The 17,089-nt window shown below is 36.9% G+C and overlaps 1 protein-coding gene across 2 annotated transcripts in view; it reads left to right on the top strand.

Annotated features, from left to right (window-relative positions):
• The window catches only part of GOLPH3 (golgi phosphoprotein 3), a 77,210-nt gene extending 60,326 nt beyond the window's left edge, over positions 1–16,884 (top strand). Inside the window, exons 1-4 of one of the 2 annotated variants that reach the window (XM_064270999.1) lie at positions 1,309–1,422; positions 2,045–2,270; positions 7,154–7,268; positions 14,931–16,884. In XM_064270999.1, coding sequence (XP_064127069.1) covers positions 2,073–2,270; positions 7,154–7,268; positions 14,931–15,355 — 738 coding nt within the window. In that variant the 5' untranslated portion in view covers positions 1,309–1,422; positions 2,045–2,072 and the 3' untranslated portion in view covers positions 15,356–16,884. Of the gene's footprint in view, positions 1–1,290; positions 1,423–2,044; positions 2,271–7,153; positions 7,269–14,930 lie in introns of those variants that run through there. The other variant, XM_003407908.3, reaches the window with a different exon arrangement.
• The last annotated feature ends 205 nt before the right edge of the window (positions 16,885–17,089 follow it).

Below are 17,089 nucleotides of genomic sequence, written 5' to 3'. Positions count from 1 at the left end.
AGGTTCACCTAGGAACTCCGTCAATATGTTAAAGGGAGCCAAAGCCAAACATCTGTGTCTTTAATTTCATGTGGAATCCCTTCCTAGGCTTCTTTCCAAAACCCAGACTTTAATTGTCTTGGATACACAAGCCGTGGGTCTTACCTGTTGTTGTTAGGTGTGGTGGAGTCACTTGCAACTCATAGCAGGTGTATGTCTAACAGAAAGAAACGCTGCCTGGTCTTGCACCACCCTCACAATCCTTGCTATGTTTGAGTCCATTGTTGCAGCCACTCTGCCAGTCTGTTTCATTGAGGGTCTCCTCTTTTTTTGCTGACCTTCTACTTTACCAAGCGTGATGCCCTTCTGCAGAGTTCGGACCTTCGTGATGTACTTCCCAAAGTAAGCTGGATGAAGTTTTGCCCATCCTCGCTTCTAAGGAGCATTTTGGCTATTCCTTCAAGTCGGATTTGTTTGTTCTTCTGGCAGCCAATGATCTATTCAGTATTCTTTGCCAGCTCTCCTTCTGACTTCCTTTTTCATTGTCCAGCTTTCTCAGGCATATGAGGCGTTTGAAAATACCTTCGCTTGGGTTGGGTGCAGCTTAGCCTCAAAGTGACATCTTTGCTTTTTAGCACTTTAAAGAGGTCATTTGCTGCAGATTTGCCCAATGCAATATGTCATTTGATTTCTTGACTGCTGCTTCCATGAGCGTTGATTGTGGATCCAAGTAAAATGAAATCCTCGACAACTTCAGTCTTTGTTTATCATGATGTTGCTTACTGATCCAATTGTGGGGGTTTTTGTTTTCTACTATATGCCTTACTAGTGCTCCCCACATGTCTGGACTACCTTTTTTTCTAATATATGCCTCAAGAATTAACCATGTGTTTGTATCTTAAACAGCGGTGAATGAATGATGGTCTAATTCTCCATGAGGCCAAATTGGGTGAGGTTGTTTTTCCTGACTTCTAATAATAAACCACTGTAACTGTGGTTAACTGAGTGTTCTCTGGTCCTTGTAACCCGGAAGAGCCTGATAAACAGCTTCATAAAGAGTGAATGCTTGTATAATTCTAAGTGCCTGACCCCCAAAGTTATTTATCTATCTGTGTGTGAGAAGACAATGAGCCAGTGAAAATGTTGGATTAATAATTTATATAAATTGTATTTTTTCAGTATTCTATTTAAAATTATAATTCTGGAAAGAAATGAAAGGCCAAAGAGGCCAAAAAAATTTGGCTAAAAGTATTTCTATTTTTGACTTTGAATTCAACGTAAATTAGCTCTTTTGTTTTCTTTTTTAAATAGGGTTACACATCATTTTGGAATGACTGTATATCATCTGGATTACGTGGCTGTATGTTAATTGAATTAGCCTTGAGAGGAAGGTTACAACTAGAGGCTTGTGGAATGAGGCGTAAAAGTCTATTAACAAGAAAGGTAAGAGAAGTGCAGAGTAACATATTCCTAAAAATGAAAAAAAGGTTTTCTTTCACAAAATAGAAGTTAATTTTAAAATTTAGACTTTATTGAATTGTGTTTGCACATCCATTTTGCATTCTTGGTTTCCTGGTTCTTTGTACAGATAATGAATAGTGTAATTCATTGTTAGGATTACTGGCGAGTGTGTATTTAAAGAGATTCCAAACTTCACTCGCTGCTTCTGAAAGCGGTCATTTTGAAATAAATGACATACTTATTTTAAAAGTCAGAAATGTTTTTGTGGAAATTAACTACCCATAAGCTATTTCTTTTTAGCAGAATATAAGTACTTCTCAGATCTCTGCCTTCTGCACTGTGAAGGTTTGTGTAGATACTATTACTGTGGTACAGTCATAAAAATTCAGGACTGTTTTTCTTGCAGTCTATCCTTGTGGCTTTTGGGGGCATGGTGTTTTAAAATGAATTTTTCCTTAATACAGCATGGTGTTGTGTGGAAATCTCAGAACCTCACTACTCTGCCCTCAGCTATGAAAAAAAAAGGCTATAACAAATCACCACTTTTTACTTCTTGTTCAGTTCTGACACCAGCTGCCCACACCACTTTTTTCTCTGACCCTAGCCACCCAGAGCTGGATCAGATCTCACAAATGAAAGGGCAGTCCTTCAGACTCCCAGACAGACAGACGACAGCCACAAATTTGGGAGTCTACACAACACCTTCACTTCTGACCTGCTGGCTGCAAATTCGGAACTTCCCTCTCCCCCTTCAAGATGCCAGCCACAAGCTGGGGAGCGTTCCCTGGGCTCCCTCACTTCTGACCTACTGGCTCCCACTACTAATTCAGGTTCGCTGATTCGCTGGAATGACTCACAAAACTTAAAAAAAGCGCTATACTTATGATTATAGTACAAAAGGATACAAAGAAGAGACACATAGGGCGAGGTCTGGGAGGGTTCTCAGCTTAGAGCTTCCATGTCTCTGTGGATGCCCTGCCAACAGGAAGTCCATTGATCAGCTTTCCTCCCTCCTCTGAGATCAGCTTATATCAGGCCAGCCCCCACCATTAGCATAAACCTCCAGGTATAGTCTAGAGGTCTAGATAACAAAGGCACTTTAATTACTCGGGAAAGTAAAAAAAAAAAAAATGAATGTCAGAACTGAACATTCTTGATGGATACGTTATAGAAATTAATAGTTTTGTAGGAAAGAGAGCCATTAATGTATTCTTGAAAGTTATATGCAAAGTAAACATGGCATATTAGAAGGTATTCTGCATGGGATTTAAAAATTAAACCTGGTTTCATTATTTAAAAATAAAACCACAAACTGGCATGAGATTGGTTAAAAAATGTTTTAGATAACTATGTTATAAAGCAAAGTATAATGTTTATTTCATTTTACTGAGTAACAATAATGATTTATGGGTAGAAAAACCTCAAGAAGCTGCCATTATAGTTATTAATGAAATATGTACATAGATTTTTACCAACTACAGGAGGTAATTTGTATTAATGTTATGAAGCCCAGACCTAAAATGAAAAGGTTTTCATACTGATTCTACTGGTTCTTTTTGTGGGAACTTATAAAAACCAATTTTGTTTCGCTTATCCACAATATCAACCAGTGAATTGTTCATTCTTTTGTTCATTTATTCATTCATATTTATTTGCTGCTCACATATACCATGTACTGTGCTAGGCCCTGGTGGCCAAAAGAGACATGTTCCCTGCCTGTATAGGCATATTATTTTAGTCTGAGTTTGTGTGAACTTAACATATGTCTTCTGGAAAAATATTCCAACATGATTTAATTTACTTATTTAAAAAATAAGTGTTGATTTTATTAAGTAGCACATATAGTAGTTATAAAATCAAGTCATACTAAAAGATTTGTAACCATTAAAAAAAAAAAAAAAACCGCGTCTTACCCACCGTTCCTCACTCCTTAGCCCTGTTCCTGGGAGGCAATCGTTTTCAGTTTTTGTATCAGTTTCCTTGGGCTGCCGTACAAATTACCATGAACTTGGTGGTTTAAAATGACAGAAACCTGTTCTCTCACAGTTCTGGAAGCCAGAAATCCAAAATTAAGGTGTTAGCAGGGCTGTACTCCCTCTGAAGGATCTGTTCTTGCCTCTTCCAACTTCTAGTGGTTCCAGGTGGTCTTGGTTTTCTTGGGTTGTGGCTGCATCTCTCCCTGCTCCTTCTTTACGTAGCCTTCAAATCTGTGTGTCTTTCATAAAGACACTTAATAGGATTTAGAGCCCACTGAGTTAATCCAAGATGATCTCATATCAAGATCCTTAATTACATCTACAAAGACCTTTTTACTTAAATAAGGTTATATTTACACGTTGCAGGGATAAGATGTGAACATATCTTTTTTGGGGGCTACTTGTTCAGCTCACTACAGTTCTCAGTTAATTTCTTTGGCATTTACCTCCATGTTTGTAATATGAAGAAGTCCAGGCTGCACTGAAGGCACTGGAGAAAAACAAGGCTCCAGGAATTGATGGAATAACAGTTAAGATGTTTCAATAAATGGATGCAGTACTGGAGGTGCTCACTCATCTGTGCCAAGAAATTTGGAAGACAGCTACCTGGCCAACCAGCTGGAAGAGATCCATATTTGGTGCCCATTCCAAAGATGATCCAACAGACTGTGGAAATTATCGAACAATATCATTAATGTCATACACAAGTAAAGTTTTGCTGAGGATCATTCAAAAGCCATTGCAGCAGTACATCAACAGGGAACTGCCAGAAATTCAAGCTGAATTCAAAAGAGGACGTGGAATGAGGGATTTCATTGCTGATGTCAGGTAGATCTTGACTGAAAGTAGAAAATACCAGAAGGATGTTTACCTGTGTTTTATTGACTATGCAAAGGCATTCAGCCATGTGGATCGTAACAAATCATGGATAACACTGCAAAGGGTGGAAATCCCAGGACACTTAATTGTGCTCATGCGGAACCCGTACATAGATCAAGAGGCAGTCCTTTTGAACAGAGCAAGGGGATACGGCATAGTTTAAAATCAAGAAAGATGTGTGTCAGGGTTGTATCCTTTTACCATACTGATTCAGTCTGTATGCTGAGCAGAATCTGAGAAGCTGGACTATATGAAGAAGAGTGTGGTCAGGATTAGTGGAAGACTTATTAACAACCTGTGATATGCAGATGACACAACCTTGCTTGCCAAAAGTGAAGAGGACTTGAAGCGTTTACTGATGAAGATCAGAGACTACAGCCTTTAGTATAGATACATCTTAACATAAAGAAAACAGAAATCCTCACAACTGGACCAATAAGCAGCATCATGATAAATGGAGAAAATATTGATGTTGTCGAGGATTTCATTTTACTTGGATCCACAGTCACCATCCATGGAAGCAGTAGTCAGGAAATCAAATGACTTACATTGTATTGGGCAAATCTGCTGCAGAAGACCTCTTTAAATAAAGTGTTAAAAAGCAAAGGTGTCACTTTGAAGACTAAGGTGCGCCTGACCCAAGCCATGGTATTTTCAGTTGCCTCATGGGCATGCGAAAGCTGGTCAGTGAATAAGGAAGACCAGAGAAGAATTGATGCCTTTGAATTATGGTCTTGGTGAAGAATGTTGAATATACCATGGACTGCCAGAAGAATGAACAAGCCTGTCTTGGAAGAAATACAGCCAGAGTGTTCCTTAGAAGCAAGGATGGTGAGACTTTGTCTCACATACTTTGGACATGTTATCAGGAGGGACTAGTCCCTGGAGAAGGATATCATACTTGGTAAAGTAGAGGGTCAGTGAAAAAGAGGAAGACCCTAGACGAGGTGAATTGACGTAGTGGCTGAAACAGTGGGTTTAAACATAGTAATGATGGTGAGGATGGCGCAGGGCAGGCAGTGTTTCGTTCTATAGTAAGTGGAGTATCTATGAGTTGAAACTTGAAGGCACCTAACAACATTTCTAAATAAGTTCGTACTGCTATCTCTTGATATATCAGTTTGAGACACAGTTTTCTATTAGAATAGATTAGTATTTAGCCTTCTTTACATACAACTCCCATTTTCCTAATAGAATTATGTCATAATTTTTGGCAAAAAGTAACAGTTACAATTTTACAACTATGTTGCTATTGTTTTGTGTGGAGTTATATCCTATGGTACTTTAATTTCTTGTATATATTTTTTTCTGGAGTTATTTTCCTTTTTTTAAAGCTTTATACGTTAGTTTTTTAACTGTTCCATCAGAGAAAAATTATTATTTTTAAATGTTTAAAGATACCAGATAACTCCATTAAAATTTCCTTTATGATCCAATCTGGACTAGTTGTGCTCTAGTCATACAAAGACTTCCTGTTAACATTTTTATTGCTTTCAAGTCTGTATTTCCTATATCTCATCTTTTTTCCACCCTGTGGGAGGAGAATATATTGATACTTTGCATGCCTAAAAATGCCTTTCTTGTCCTTCACTTTTAGTTGATACTTTGGGAGTAAAACGTTAGATTTAGAATTATTTCCTACAGAATTTTGAAGGCACTTCATTGTTTTCTAGTATGCATAGTTGCTGTTAAAGTCTCGTTACCTTTTGATTTTCATTTTCTGTATAAGATCTGCTTTTTCCTCTCTGGAAGCTTTTGGGATCATCTGTTTATCCCTGGCCTTCTGAAATTTTATGATATGCTTTGATATGGGTTATTTTCAATTTGTTATGCATGGGCTCTTTCAATTGGAAAATTCTGTCTTTTGGGTCTGGAAATTTTTCTTATATTTCCTGTATCTTCTGGCCTCCATTTTCTAGTACTCTGAAAGTTAGATGTGGACCTCTTGGCTACTTTTGAAGGACTGTTGCTTTTTAGAAAGATACTGTTAAATTTAATAACATTTTAGTAGCTGATATTATAAGGTAATATAACAGATTCAAATTTGGTATTATAGAATTTCAAGTAGAAATTTGTTACTTAGCCCACAGTCCTAATGAAGGCTGTAGAGTTCTAATACTCGGCTAAAGTGCAGTATTGTAGTTGCCTCTTCCATTTTCACCTCTTGATTTTCCATTCTTAAGATGTGTTCTATATCCCGATAATAGTTTTTTTTTTTAAAAAATTCTTGGTATTTTAAAGTTTTATGAAGTCAAATCCATTAGTATTTTCTTAAGGTTTCTGCTAGTGGTGGCAGTTTTAAAGAAGTCTTTCTCGCCCTCAAAATTATATTTCATATTTAAGTCTTTACCTTTTATTGTGGTACGATCCAAGAGGAACCAAGTCTTCCTTTATTTTTACTCCCAATTTATTAGCTAATTGTTTTAATGAAAAAAAAAAAAAAAAGTGTTTCCCCACCGATGTGAAATGCCACCTTTATCACATACTGAATTCTTACATATAGTTGAGTTTCTGGATATAATAAATACTATTTAAAACATGAATTTATGCATCAGGTTCCTCAAGGTTTAGCAGTGATAAGAATCACAGTGGTATGAGCTGTCTCAGCATTTTACTTTACTAATTATTGCATAGTAACTTTATTTTTTATTCATAATTATAGTTAATCACATTAGGTTAAATGTTGATTTCCTCTACATTGAATTCATTTTGAATGTGAACTTTGATACTGCATTAATGCTTGGAGCTTTAAGTCTAATGAATAATTTGCAAAATTGTTTTGCTTTTTAAATTTAGTGAGATCAAGACAGAAAACTAAATGTGAGTGAACGATTTCATTTTCACTGCTTACATTCTAGGTGATCTGTAAGTCAGATGCTCCCACAGGGGATGTTCTTCTCGACGAAGCTCTGAAGCATGTTAAAGAGACCCAGCCTCCAGAAACGGTTCAGAACTGGATTGAATTACTTAGTGGTGAGCTTCTATGTAGCAACCAAAAACTGAATTCTATTCAAAAGTTTTATAAAACCTTAAAATCCTTTTGGAAGGAGCCTATACAAAATAGCCAGAAGCTTGTTTGGTTATTTTTGCAGACTTTAAAGTTACCAATCACTGAGTGGGGAAAATAATGGTTTTTTAACATTTCATTCCCTCTTTACAGCAGTGTTCTTTGTGGCATTATTCACAATAGCTGAAGGGTAGAATTAACCTGATTGGCCATCAGCAGATGAGTAGATAAACAAAATGTGGGATATACATACAATAGACAGTTATTCATTCATAAAGAGAAATGAAGTTCTCATATGTGCTATGACATGGATGAACCTTGAAAACATTATGCCAACTGAAATAAGTCAGACACAAAATAATAAATACTGTATGATCCCATGTATATGAAATATCTAGAATTGGCAAATGTGCAGAGACAAAAGTAGATTAGTAATTACAGGGGCTGGGGGAAGGGGAGAACAGAGTTATTGCTTAATAAGTACTGAGTTTCTGTTTGGGATGATGAAAACGTTTTGAAATAGGTAATAGTAATGGTTGCTGGTGTGTAGGATTTTATCGTAGAAAATGAGTAGAAAGAAACTCAGGTTTGACATGCATGAATTTGTTTAGTTTATTGCAAGGTAGTCACGGTAAGGCACACAAATAAGATCTCATACCATTCATTTAGAACTAGAGAATCAGAATTAACAATTACAATGTTAGTTCAGTGGTCAGAGTCCAGATCTTTAGACTTCAGGCTTCTACCTTTAACGAGAGGTCTTAGGAGGAAGGCTTAACCATGGCTCAAACTCTGCAGAGATCTCTAACAGATAAGGGTCCAAAGTCAGTGGCGGTGGACAGAATCTCAGTTCCATCTCTTCAGCGAGTGAGCAGAAATTTAGGGTTTATATGTGAATTTGTTACCTCGGTTCCGCACAACAAGGATCAATGTGACTTCAAAGACTAATTATGCTATGGCTTTTCTGCAGGGTTGGAGAGTAGCTGAGTGACACATCTTCTCTTCAAGGTTAGAGATTAGGGAGGTTGTTTAGATTTATATGATGATTTCTTGTGTCATAGCATGCCAGGTCAAAGCGAACTTAAAGGTTATGTTCTTTACATACTTCACATGCTTTTATGTTTCTGTGTCTAAGTTTGGAAATTTTTAGAATAGCTTTCGTATGACTTACAGTTTTCTAATGATTTACAGTTAATGTTTGAGAGTCTCACAAAGGTAGACATATTTCTCTTCCTAAATTCATGTTATGAGTGATTATATATACATACTTTGAAAGCATAACAGTGACATATGGGATTTGAGAATATTATAGAGACATAGAGAACAGTTGTACAACATTGCAGGTATAATTAATGTCACTTAAAAATGGTTGAAGTGACAAATTTTTGTTATATATATTTTACCACAATAAAATAATTAAAAAATCATTTCCTTTAACAAGACTGAGTATATACTGAATAAGATGTAATATTCTTCCTTAAGGTTCCCATCATTCTCCCATCAAAATGACCTTATATCCTACCTTATTTTGTCAGTCAGGGTAGCGTAGATTAAGCTGTGGTAGCAAACAACTCCCAAACCTGAGTGGTTAAAGACAATGGTTTATTTCTCAGTCATGTTAAAGTCAGTCATAAGTCATGTCATCCTCACTGTGACTGCCAGGCAGATGGAGCTGTCACTGTCTCGAGTCTTGCCTGTCACTGTCTTAACAGGAAGAAGAGCATAGCAAATCACTCAGACTCTTAAAAGTTTTTGCTCAGGAATGTCATGTGGTTCACATTTCATTTGTCAGATCTATTCACATGGGCTCCCCAAGCTTTAAGGAGATTGGAAAGTGCAACCTTAGGGAGCAGAATCTGAAATGCTTCATTGACAGCACTGACTTACTGTTGTTAGGTCTGTTGAGTTGGTTCCAATCCATAGCAACCCTACGTGCAACAGAATGAAGTGCTGCCAGGTCCTGTGCCATCCTAACAGTCATTATGCTTGAGCCCATTGTTGCAGCCACTGTCTCAGTTTACCTTACTGAGGGTCTTCCTGTTTGTCACTGACCCTCTACTTTACCAAGCATGATGTCATTCTCTACGGACTGGCCACTCCTGATAACATGCCCAAAGTACATGAGACAAAGTTTCGCCATCCTTGCTTCTAAGGAATTCTGGCTGTACTTCTTTCAAGACAGATTTGTTTGTTTTTCTACTAGTCCATGGCATATTCAGTATTCTTTGCCAAACCATACTTCAAAGGCATCAATTCTTCTTTGGTCTTCCTTATTCATTATCCAGCTTTTTACATGCCATGAGGCAATTGAAAATACCATGGTTTGCGTCAGGCGCACCTTAGGCCTCAAAGTGACATCTTTGCTTTTTAACCCTCTAAAGAGGCCTTTTGCAGCAGATTTGCCCAATGCAGCATGTTCTTTGATTTCCTGACTGCTGCTCCCATGGGTGTTGATGGTGAATCCAAGTGAAATGAGATCCTTGACAATCTCAGTATTTTCTCTTTATCTGTTTATTATGTTGCTTACTGGTCCAGTTGTGAGGGTTTTTTTTTTCTTTTTTTAAACGTGAGGTGTGATCCATACTAAAGGCTGTAGTAGTCTTTGATCTTCATCAGTAAGTGCTTCAAGTCCTCTTCACTTTGAGCAAGCAAGGTTGTGTCATATTGCAGGTTGTTAATGAGTCTTCCTCCAATCCTGATGCCACATTCTTCATATAGTCCAGCTTCTCAGATTATTTGCTCAACACGTAGATTGCATAAGTATGGTGAAAGGATCCAGCCCTGACACACACCTTTTCTGATTTTAAACCACTCAATATGCCCTTGTTCTGTTTGAACAACTGCCTGTTGGTCTGTGCACGGGTTCTGCATGAGCATGATGAAGTGTTCTGGAATTCCCATTCTTGGTAGTGTTATCCATAATCTGTTACGATTCACATAGTCGAGTGACTCTGCGTAGTCAGTAAAACACAGGTAAACCTCTTTCTGGTATTTGCTGTATTCAGCCAAGATCCGTTTGACATCAGCAGTCATTTTCTGAATCCAGCTTGAATTTTTGGCAGTTCCCTCTTGATGTTTTGCTGCAACTGTTTTTGATATCTTCAGCAAAATTTTACTTGTGTGTGGTATTAATGGTATCGTTTGATAATTTCCACATCCTGTTGGATCACTATTCGTTGTCAGTTTGTTGTGCTCTGGTGGCTTACGTGTTACTGTGATGCTGGAAGCTGTGCCACTGGTATTTATCAGCAGGATCACCCATGGTAGACAGGTTTCAGACTAAGACAGACTAGGAGGAAGGACCAGGTGATCTACGTCTAAAAAAAAATTGGCCAGTGAAAACTTTATGAAGGGCTGACTGCATACAACCAGTCTTTGACTGACTTGAGTATTGTAAACCATAACCACAACATTGTTGGAGGATTCCCATAATTTCTTCCACCCCAGGTCAGGTTTGTCCTTTATTGCCCTTTTCCAGTATACACAACTCTTGAGTTAACAGGTTTTTCAGGATTGAATGGTCATGATGCATTTAGATGCTCAACTATTTAACATTTTTATGAGAAGAACATTTTTTGGTCACTAAAACAATTAATATTATCGTATTTCTAGTTTTGATTCCCTTGATTCTCTTTCCTAAACCCCTGATTCTTAGACATAAGATGATTGTCCCCTTATTTAGGTGACTTCATCACTGGCTTACCAACGATTACTGTGTTTTATGGCTTACCGTTAAAACTTACCAACTATGTATTATGTTTAATATATGTTTATCTAAAGTAACTGATAATATAAATGTTCTTTAGTCCCATGGTCCAAAATGCATAGTTTTATGTAATTAATTATTATATGTATAGTTAGTTAATTTATTTTAGAGTTGAACCGTAGTTTTTTTTAGAGGCTTTTAAATAAATTTGGCTATGCAGTATTTTATGTTGTGTTATTTTAAATTTCCAAAGTCAATAAAGAATATCAGAAAACACTGTCTGCCCAATTCTAGCCTAGTGTCTTAGGCTGCCTAATACCTGCCGATAACATTAGAAAGGAAAAAAAATATAAACTTCCTGGAGAAAGGTACAGCAAGCAGGCATTTATTAGGGAAACTGTGGCTTTGCATGATACTGAAGAAAGAGAAGCTCTACAGCTTTGAAAGAAGAGGTGTACCTCCATCCTCGAGCTCATTTTATTCTGCATATAATCAGCGCCTGTGCACGTTCTTGTTTGTTCTGCCTGGAAATGTAGCTGCTTGTCTTTTCACAGGGTGTTCAATCCTGCTGGGTTTCAAGATTTAACTTGAAAGTTCCTTCTTCTGTAACTTCCCTAGAAATATTCCTTTACATCAGACCCAAGTAATTTTTATCCCTCTGGACACTTGATTCATATTTTTCTTAGGGCCCTATTATTATTTTATTCTTTCAGTATAGTTATGTTACATGAGTATGTTACCTTCACTTGATCTTAAGTTCCTACAGAGTTAGAAACATATCTTTTATATCTTCTGTTTTTATTCTTGGTGCTTAATATGATTCCTTGAGCATTGTAAATACTATAAATTCTTCCTGCCAAAGTGATACTTCTGCACATGGATAAATAATAAGAGCTGACATTTATTGAGCACCCTCCATGTACCAGCTCTAAGATCTTGATATATCTTAATCCTTCTCATAGCCGTATGAGCTTGATACAGTTATTATCCTCATTTTACAGACAAGAACATAGAAGAGTAGAGAGGTTAAGGAACCTTACATAAGTTGCATGGCTAGGGAATAGCACGTTGGGATTGAAACCTACACAGTGTGCCTCCAGAGCCTGTTTGTATTTCTCTACTCCTCAGCGAGTAACTTGTACTGATTTCTTAACATTAAAATGTAGGTGTGGGCTTGTCTATTAAATGAAATAAGCAGAATTATATTTATTATTCAATTATGTTTTTCTTTCATACTATTAGGTTTTTAAATCTAATATATTTTAGACCCTCAATGTATATGACCCCAAATATATTTTAACAGTTTTCTTTTTTGAAGTTATACAAAAAATTGAATGTGATGATTTTTTCTTTTGTGTAAGTTGGTTTGCCAGGCCTTTTTTTTTGAAAATTTGTTTTCCTTAAATGCAGGAAGTGACTTGAATTATTAATAATTCATGATATCGGATAATACAAATCCTCAACCCTTAATTGTTTAACTATTACCGATTTTTTCAAGTCCCTAGTTTTAGAGAATGAATCAGGAAATTCAAAGTGACATTCCAGTTCATTCTATTTTAAAAAATAGCTTCTGTTTTTTATTGTGTTCATGTTTTTCTTTAAATCATTTAGATATAATAACTTTTTTAAAGTCCTTGCCTGCTAATTCCATCATCTCTACCATTTTTGGGTGTGTTTTGACTGTCTCTATTGATGTTTTTTCTGGGGTTCTGGGTCACATTTTCCTGCTTCTTCACAAGTCTTGTCTGTTTTTATTGGTTGGTGGATGTTGTGAATATGGTGCTGTTGAGTGCTGAATTTGTTGTCTGTCTTTAAAGAGTGTTGAATTTTGTTTTAGAAAGCTGTTACAATATTTGCGAATAGCTTGATCTTAAAATTTGTTAGGGTCGATCTAGAGTAGCCTTTACTCTAGGGCTAGTGCAAGTTAGTATTTAGGCATGATCCTTCTGGGGCCCCTTCTGAATGCCCTTGAGTATTCAGTGAGTCCTTTCCATACAGTATAGTTGGCATGCATATGTTTCCCAGCCCCATGTGAACTCTTGGAATTGTTCAGTTTACAACTTCCTGGTGGTAGTTCTTTCGCTAGCCTCATAGAGTTTCTCACTGTAACACATGTGCCTTAGTTTTTAGCCAAAGGCTCAAGGGGATACCATGCAGATTCTAGACCTCTTTCTCTGCATAGTTTTCTCTAGTCCATACTCGGCTTTGCTCATTCCAGCTGCATTAGTCTCTCTGAATGTTGATCTCTGCTTTTGCACACGGAATATGACTGTGGTGCTCTCCTTGGGGTCTTCCCTCCTGCTCCGCTGCCTGGAATGTGCAGTAAGGTTGGGCAGTCCTGGGTCTCACTTAGTTTATTTCTCTTTTTCAAGGGTCACAGTTCTGAGCTGCCTATTGATCAGCACCTGAAAATAGTTGTTTCATAGATTTTATCTAGATTTCCAGTTACTTATGGCGAGAAGGCAAGTACAGCACTGATACCTCCATCATACCCCTGTATGCTTTAGTATTAAGTCATATGGTAAAATAATTTTATCTATAGTCAGTTGAATAGTAATATATTTTAAGGCAGCACCATCCACTAGAACTTTCTATGATAGAAATATTCTGTTCTTGTGCTGTCCAATCAGTAACCACTAGCCACATTGAGCACTTGAAATGTGGTTAGTGAAACTGAGGAAATAAATTTCTTATTAATTTAAATTTAATAGCCCCATGTGGTTAATGGCTCCTGCAGTGTATAGCACAGAATATAAAATTTCAGCCTTATAACTTTGGCATTTAATAAAAGTGCCTGTGGTTGATCTCTAACATGTTCTAATTTAGTAAATTAGTATAGTATTTTTTTTTCCTTCAAATTAAAAGCAACAGTACATGTATATTATAGATCATTTGGAAAATATAGAAAGTAAAAAAAAAAATTGTCATGCATAATCCCAAAGATAATCCTTAAATATTTTAATCTATTTCCTTCTAGTCCTCTATCAAAAAATATTTTAGTAAAAATCATTTGGTTTTTTAAATAGTCTGTCTCAAAAGGAAATGTTCATTTTAAAAAAGGAAATGTGTATAGATAGAAGATTAAGATGGTGAAACATTTTTTGCTCTTCTAGAACTAACTTTATATTTGTCATCAAAGAATGGCATTGCCTAAACAGGCTTTCTTAGCTTTATTGTTGTTAGTTGCTGTTGAATTCATTTCCAGCTCACTGGTGGCCTCGTGCACAATGGAGCCAAATGCCTCCTGGTCTTGCACCATCCCCATGATTGGTTGTAGATCAGACCATTGTAATCCATATGGTTTTCATTGGCTCATTTTCAGAAGTACATCACCAAGCCATTCTTCCCTAGGCTGTCTTAGCTCGGAAGTTCTCTGAAACCTGTTCAGCATCCTAGCAACACACAAGCCTCCATTGACTGATGGGTGGTGGCTGTGTATGGGGTGCACTGGCCGCTCTCCTGTGTAGAAGGTGAGAATTTAGCCACTGAACCCACCACCAGTGCCTCTCCTAGCTTTAGAGGCCATGTGTATGTAGCAGTTTCAGGAATAGCATATTCGTATGGAAACTTTTTTTCCCCCTCCTTCTGTCTATTTATTGCAGATTGGTGTTTAACAGAAAAGAAACTTGTTATTTTGCAGTTGGCTGCTTTTTGACAGCAGTTGGAAAGAGGCCAAACGTAATTGAATATTTGGCTTATTTCCACATTAGACTAAGGTTGATGGTGGTTTGAAGACTGCTTTCAGTTTAGTGGGTTTAAAAGGGTGCATGGTCTAGCCAAGGAGAAAAACAGTTAGATTTTCTTCTTCTTTTGAGGGGGGGAGCAACCAAATTTTACCATTCATTTTAATAGTACAAAAATTTTACAAAGTTGGTAGACAATACCTATCATTCTTTTCTAACTTTTGAAATCTTTTGTTTAGGTGAGACATGGAATCCATTAAAATTGCATTATCAGTTAAGAAATGTGCGGGAACGATTAGCTAAAAACCTGGTGGAAAAGGGTGTATTGACAACAGAGAAACAGAACTTCCTACTTTTTGACATGACAACACATCCCCTCACCAACAACAACATCAAGCAGCGCCTCATCAAGAAGGTACAAGAAGCCGTTCTTGACAAATGGGTCAATGACCCTCACCGCATGGACAAGCGCTTGCTGGCCCTCATTTACCTAGCCCATGCCTCGGATGTCCTGGAGAACGCTTTTGCTCCTCTTCTGGACGAGCAGTATGATTTAGCCACCAAGAGAGTGCGGCAGCTTCTCGATTTAGACCCTGAAGTAGAATGTCTGAAGGCCAACACCAACGAGGTTCTGTGGGCGGTGGTGGCAGCGTTCACCAAGTAACTCTGCTAGGAAGAAAGCCTTCTCCTGTCTCTCATGTAAACCAGTTGTTTTTCTTCTATCGACTTCTGGTTTTCTGCAGTTTGTACGTTCTCACACTATAATTGGCTTTTGTTTTATGAAAATGGTGGGTGGTTTTTTCTTTTTTGTATGTATGCAGGATTCTGCTGGTACGAGAGGCCTTCTATTTCAGTTAAAAAAAAAAAAAAAATTCCTGCCATATTGGCATTCCATTCCCTCTTGACATTCTCACTGTTCACCTGCTTTGGCTTTCTGGTATGCTTTGACTTACAAAGTACCTCCAGCCTCCGCACATGCACGTCTTTGGATTACCTCAGCTTGAGTTTTCCCACATGTGCGTGTATGTCTAGCATTCTGCGTACAATTCAGACAGAAGTCACAAAAAGGCCTTTAACTCACCAAAGGTAAATATCTGTATCTATTAGGACATTTTATACATAGACCTCAGTTGAGATGTATACTTAGCAAAATTATTTTTAAATTGAACAGCACAGAAAATACTTAATATAAAATGCCCCTTGGATTCTGCTTTCCATGTAAATCTATTGTATTATTATTACACTTGTTATAATTTTAACTATTAAATCATAAAGGTCCAATTGTTTCAGAAAGCCAGTTTGGGATGGGCTGCATTCCAGTTATGCTGTATATAGTTGGAATTATATATAAATTGCCCCTTCTTCTGGCCACTCCTGCCCCCATCTTAGTATTTTGCAAGGTTCAATTAGTTGTACACCTGGTGCCCCTCACTTGTTCCATTGTCATCTGATAGCAAAATGGACCTCTCATTATCGAAGGAGAGAGGAAAGGTGTGTGTGTGCTTGGTCCTGGACTTCTTGAGCCGTGCCATTCCTGGTACTCTTTGCCTATGTGTCTCCTTTTTTGATTTTTTTGTTTTGTTTTTCATACTTAAAAAAAAAAAAAAAAATCATTTCTGTAGGGAAGAGGCTTGTGACCAGTACTAATCTTGAGTACAGTTTTTTCTTTTTCTGTCCACAGGTAAATTAATGTTTGCTGTTCAGTGTCATTTATCTACTCACACATTCTTGGAGAAAAAAAAAAAATCAAATGTCAGTCCTAGAAGATGTTGCATGTACATTGTTAGCAAGTAATGACTACAACTCAGATGATTAAGATTTTTGTAACAGAAAGCTCTGCTATGTTTTAATTTTTATATACAATTATGATAATTAGCACATTGTAAGAATATAAGCCTTTGCTTTTTAAAGTTTATTTTTACTGTTTCTTTATCACTGTTTATCATACCACCATTGCTTTCATAATGTAAATACTATACATTGAACAAATGAAATGTCAGATTTTTTATGACCATAGTTGATGTTAATAGTGGGACTTTCAGGTGTTTAGAGATTTTTTGGTTAACCCTCAATGCAGAAGTACTAGATGGTGTATAACTCTAGAGTTGACTTTTAAGGGATTCCCTAATATGTATACTATCTTTTTATCTGAAGTAATAAATAAACTATGATCTTGAAAGTGCCTGAATCAGAGCAAGCATGTCATTTGTGTTTTTGTGTTCTTAGTTTCTTTTCAAATGCAGTTTTACTTAGATTTAGTATGGATGGCATCATGATCTTTTGATTTTTTTAAAATAATTTTTATTGTGCTTTAAGTGAAAGTTTACAAATCAAGTCAGTCTTTCACACAAAAACCCATATACACCTTGCTACACAGTCCCAATTACTCTCCCCCTAA

This window comes from Loxodonta africana, chromosome 2, assembly GCF_030014295.1.
Source record: "Loxodonta africana isolate mLoxAfr1 chromosome 2, mLoxAfr1.hap2, whole genome shotgun sequence".
In the NCBI taxonomy this organism is placed as follows: Eukaryota; Metazoa; Chordata; class Mammalia; order Proboscidea; family Elephantidae; genus Loxodonta; species Loxodonta africana.
Note: the sequence above shows the minus strand (reverse complement) of the source record. Positions and strands in the feature narration are given on the sequence as shown.